The 5,180-nt window shown below is 58.3% G+C and overlaps 1 protein-coding gene across 1 annotated transcript; it reads right to left on the reverse strand.

The window, feature by feature from the left end:
* Nucleotides 1–1,185: 1,185 nt before the first annotated feature.
* On the reverse strand, nt 1,186–3,590 carry LOC120878741 (cytochrome c1, heme protein, mitochondrial). The gene is made up of 7 exons (XM_040261560.1): nt 3,381–3,590; nt 2,608–2,804; nt 2,399–2,525; nt 2,159–2,316; nt 1,913–2,073; nt 1,593–1,693; nt 1,186–1,491 (listed from the first exon to the last, which is right to left on the reverse strand). The coding sequence occupies exons 1-7, from the start codon at nt 3,507–3,509 to the stop codon at nt 1,387–1,389; spliced, it is 978 nt and encodes a 325-aa protein (XP_040117494.1). The 5' UTR covers nt 3,510–3,590; the 3' UTR covers nt 1,186–1,386.
* Nucleotides 3,591–5,180: the final 1,590 nt, after the last annotated feature.

A 5,180-nucleotide genomic window follows, 5' to 3' on the forward strand; every position in this document is an offset into this window, starting at 1 on the left:
CACGTGCCCTTTCACTGTGCCTTCCTGCAGCCTGGGAGGATGGAAGGCAGACAGCCCTCTGAGAGGAACCCTGGCAGTCTTGGGTGGGTGGGGCCTTCCCAGTGGAGCCCAGGAGGCTATTGAAGAGCACACTTAGAATGCAGGTCCCAGTCCCAAGGCGTGGGGGCCTGGCACCCATTCCCCAGGTGCCAAGGGTGGGTAGGGCGCCCCCCGTCTGCAGACCCCTGGGCTGGCCCTTCAGACACACACCCTGCCCTCCTCTCGGCACTCACCCTCCCAACCCCGGCTGCCTCTCCTCTAGGCTGCTCCCACCCTGCTGCCCCTCACACTCCCTGCTTGGGGACAACAAAAGCTCTGAAGCAAAGAGCCCTGGGCCAGGGCCACAGGCCACTGCCAAGAAGCACCGCCCCGGCCCTCCACCCACTGACAGGTCCATGGCTGTGTAAACCTGGCCACTGCCAGCCACCCTGTGGAGTGCCAGGAAGGGCCATCCCCTCAGAAATGGGGACCATTCTCAAGTTTACAGCAAGTACCTCCAGCTGCCCAGCCAAGAGACCAGGAGCTCCTTCCACTGGCCTCTGCCTGCCTCTCTGCTTCCTTGGCAGGGCTGAAAGCCTCTCCCAGCCACCCCCAGTCCTAGGATCAACTCCTGCAGCCTCTCCCTGGTTGATATGCACCAGGGCTCCCTGCTGCTCTCAGGATGAAAGTCCAGTGGTTTCACCTGACTCCAGTTACTGCAGCAGGGCTCAGGGCCCCCTCTTCACCTGTGACCAAGTACTGGCCACTCGAATTAATGTTGCTATTTTCCAGTTCTCTGCTTCCTGCCCTATATTCAGTGCTGACTGGACTCTCAGCCAACAGTCTGTGCAGGGCAATCCTGACCACACTACACTGGGCACCCCTGGGAGCTCTCAGGGCAAGGGTCCCAGTCCCATCGCGCGCGCGTGTGTGTGCGTGCACACGCATGCTAAGTTGCTTCAGTTGTGTCTGATTCTTCTGGCCCCATACTCTGTCCATGGGATTCTCCAGGCAAGAATACTAGAGTGGGTTACCATGCCCTCCTCCAGGGGATCTCCCCGACTCAGGGATTGAACCCTCATCTGGCGGGTCCTTTACCACTACCACCACCTGAGAAGCCCAGAGTCCCCTGCAAAACTATACTCCCATCACATGATAGTTCAGGTAAGTGTGTTGAGAAACTTAATTTATTTCCACCGTGGGCGCTGAATGATCTGGAACTGAAGCCCCAGCTCCTGCCCTTCCCCTTCTTGTCCCAGAGGAAGAGGGGCTTGGCCAGGAGGGCCACCTGAGACCTCAACAGGCCCGTTGTGGCTCCTGGGCTTGAGGACCCTGAAGCTCCGGACAGCAAACAGACACTGGGTAGGGTCACTTGGGCGGCCGATAGGCCAGCTTTCGGCTCTTGAGGACTGACCACTTATGCCGCTTCATGGCGTAGACCAGGGGCAGAAGCAAGCCCATCATCAGGAGCATCTGGGGATGAGGCGGGCTCAGAGGAGGGAGGCAGAAAGAACCCCTGCTCAGCTCCCAGCCTGTCCCCAGGCCCACCGTGCCCCTCAGCCCAGTCCCTTCACCTTGAGCCCCATGCGTTTGCGATGGTCGTGTTCTGGTTCAGCTGCCCAGCGCAGGAAGGTACACACGTCCTTGGCTACCTGCGACATGGTAGCTGGGGTGCCTGAGTCAAGGACAAGTGGTCTAAGGGCTGTCCGTGGGGGTCCCTGCCCAAAGCTTCAAAAGGGATGGAACCCAGCCCCCACCCTCAGTACATGGATGGCATGAATATGAACCATGCTTCTTACACATACACAGTGCCCCAAACAAACGAAGGTGCAAGACCTCTTGGAGCAAGAAAACAGGACCCAACTTGCCCATCCCCAGGGTGGGGGCCTCTCACCATCATCAAACTCCAAGACCTCATTGTAGATTGGAGGAGCCATGCCAATGGCCTGGCCAGGAAAATAAGGGTTGAAGTAGAGGCCTTCTCGCAGTGACACCCCAGTGGGCGGCTCACAGTAGCCGGTGAGCAAGGAAAAGACGTAGTCCTCACCACCGTGCCTGGGACCAGATCGGGGTGTCCTCAGCCTCTGGCATGAGGTGGGCCTTCCCCACTCCCCACACCACCCTGCAGGCAGCCCCGTACCTAGCTCGCACGATGTAGCTGAGGTCAGGGGGCAGTGCTCCGTTGTTGGCTGCCCTTGCAGCCTCGGGGTTGGGGTACGGTTTGGGGAAGTAGTCAGACAGCTTCCCTGGGCGCATGAACATCTCCCCATCTTCATTGGGGCCATCCTGAACCTCCACCTGCCACGGAGAGCCCCATCACAACCCTGCTGTCCAGCACAGCAGGAGCCCCAATCCTGTCCTCTGCATGCCTGGTGCCCACCTCTTCAGCCAGCGCCTTGGCTTCATCCTCTGTGTAGCACACGCCCACCAGGTGGCGGTAGGCCACGTAGTCCATGCTGTGGCAGGAGGAGCACACCTGCTTGTACACCTGGAAACCCCTCCGGATGCTGGAGAGAGAGACAGGGTGAGGGGCGCCAAGGATTCCACCCCACCCGGTCCACCCATAAACTCCCCCAGCCAGCCACACACCTGGTGTGGTCCAGGGAGGAGAGGAGGCCACGGTGGGACCACGGATAGCTGGGAGGGTGCAGCTCCAGGTCACTAGCACTCACGGCAGAATGCAGAGCCACTGCCAGCCCTGCACCCCCTGCCGCCAGCATGCCCAGCGCTGACAGAATCACTTTCCGGCCCCGGGACAGGCCAGACTTCGACGACAAGGACACTGCCTGCAAGAGTCCCGCTCAGCGCCTTTCAGAACACCACCCAGCCCTACCTGGGGATCTGACTCTCATGCACCCAACACCGGCCACCTCGCGCGCCACTGCCCTCCCCGCCGCGGACCCCTAGACCCGCTCCGTCCCCGAGGAGGAGATGTGAGGCGTGCTCTTGGATCCTGGGCCGGGAATCAGGCCGAAGTGAGCAAGGGTGCGGGGACAGGCCAAGGTCACAAGCAGCTGCCGAGGTCAGGCTGAGGTCAGTTCAGGACGCGGGCCCATTCTGGGAGGCCGGGGCCGGAGCGAGCCTCGGCGCGACCCCCGGGGAAGCCCCCGGTCCCGAGCCAGCGGCGAGCCCGCCCCGCAGCCCCCCACGCTCGGCACCAGGCCCTTGTGATGCTCGGAGGAGTAGAGGCCAGCCCTGCTCCCAGGCGCCCAAGGTCAGCAGGCGGCGGGGGTACGGCCGAGGCGGGGGCCCGGGTGCAGAGGCCGCTCCCACGCTGCCAAGCCCGCGCCGGGAGCCTCCCCGCGGTGACCTTCAGCGGGATGCGGGGCCGCGCGGCGGCCAGTTTCAGGGCCAGAGCTCACCTGGGGTGTCCGTAGTGGGAGCTGCCCGGGCCGCGCACCACACAGCAGACCTCGGGCCCGCGCTCCCGGCAGCCCCGCGCCCCGCGGGCCCACCATTGCCCCGCGAAGCGTAGCCGCCGCCGCCGCCATCTTGGCCCTCTTCAGCGCGGCCACCGCTCCCGTCGGCCTCTGCGGCGGCAAAGAATATTAAACCTCGCGATAGCCGGGAGGCGTGTGAGGGGGCGGGGCGGGGGCGGGCTCTGTCCTTCAGGGCCGCGCACCGCATCGCGGTGCTACTCCAGTCGTCTTGGAAACCTGAGGTTGTGCAAGTTGGTTTTGCGTCTCTCTGTTGCCGTGACAACGCCCAACTACTGGTTACCCTAGTCCCGCAGCTGGTCTCTCCAAAGCTCAGCTGTGCTGCGCGCCTCTTCCTAGACGCCCCTAACCCGGAATCCACCGTTTTTTTGCACGCTTTCGTCCAACAATATTTTCCGACTTGGAGCGGTGGAAGAACATCTTCATTGCAAAGAATTGCCATTATTTAGCCAGTCTGATGGCCCCCTGTAAACCCCACTTGCCAAACCTAATCAGCTTGTCCAGGGCTGTTAGCCTAACCCCTAAGACTGTTGAAGGCAATTCTGGCAAGTGTTGTAATTTCAAAGTTGTAATTTCCCCGAGGCAATGGAGAACAACTGGCTCAAGTAATAGACTAACCAAAAAGCTTGAAAGGAAGAAAAGGGAATACAATGTCCACAGGGTGCTCAGATGGTGAAGAATCTACCTACAGTGCAAGCGACCTGGGTTTCATCCCTGGGTTGAGAAAATCCCCTGGAGGAGGGCATGGCAACCCACTCCGGTATTCTTGCCTGGAGAATCCCCATGGACAGAGGATCCTGGCAGGCTATACATTCTATGGGGGTCGCAAAGAATCGGACACGACTGAGCGACTAAGTACAGCACAGCATGTATTTCCAGAATACAGAAAATCCCAAACATAAGTAGGACAGTGTATATACTCATGAAAGACCAGAAAAAGCCCCAAGTGCTCACTTCTGGCTAACCTTGAGGCTCTGTGCACAGTTGAAGCCTAAAGCAGAGTTGTAAACTGCCTGGCTGAATTCTGAAGCGTGTCCCACATGCACCCAGAGCCACTTAGAAAAGATGGAGATTTATTGGTTATGAAATTAAAAGACACTTGCTCCTTGGAAGAAAAGCTACGACAAACCTGGACAGTGTATTGAAAAGCAGAGACATCAGTTGGCCAGCAAAGGTCTCTCTAGTAAAAGCTACAGTTTTTCCAGTAGTCATGTATGGATGTGAGAGTGGAACCATAAAGAAGGCTGAGCTCTGAAGAACTGATGCTTTCGAACTGTGGTACTGGAGAACACTCTTGACAGTCCTTTGGACAGCAGGGAGATTGAACCAGTCAATCCTAAAGGAAATCAGTCCTGAATATTCATTGGAAAAACTGATGCTGAAGCTGAAGCACCAGTACTTTGGCCTCCTGATGTGAACAGTCAACTAATTGGCAAAGACCCTAATGCTTCAAAAGATTGAAGGCAGGAGGAGAAGGGGACAACAGAGGATAAAGTGGTTGGATGGCATCACGAATTCAATGGACATGAGTTTGAGCAAACTCTAAGAGACTGTGAAGGACAGGGAAGCCTGGTATGCTGCAGTCCATGGGGTCAAAAAGAGTCAGACATACTGAGCAACTGAACAATTATTGGTTCCAGACACTTAAGGAAATTTCTGTCCAGTCATTTATCTGACCACTGAGCTAACCAGGTAGAGACTTCGCTGGCTACCTATGACAAATAG

Source organism: Oryx dammah, unplaced genomic scaffold (genome assembly GCF_014754425.2).
Source record: "Oryx dammah isolate SB20612 unplaced genomic scaffold, SCBI_Odam_1.1 HiC_scaffold_19, whole genome shotgun sequence".
In the NCBI taxonomy this organism is placed as follows: Eukaryota; Metazoa; Chordata; class Mammalia; order Artiodactyla; family Bovidae; genus Oryx; species Oryx dammah.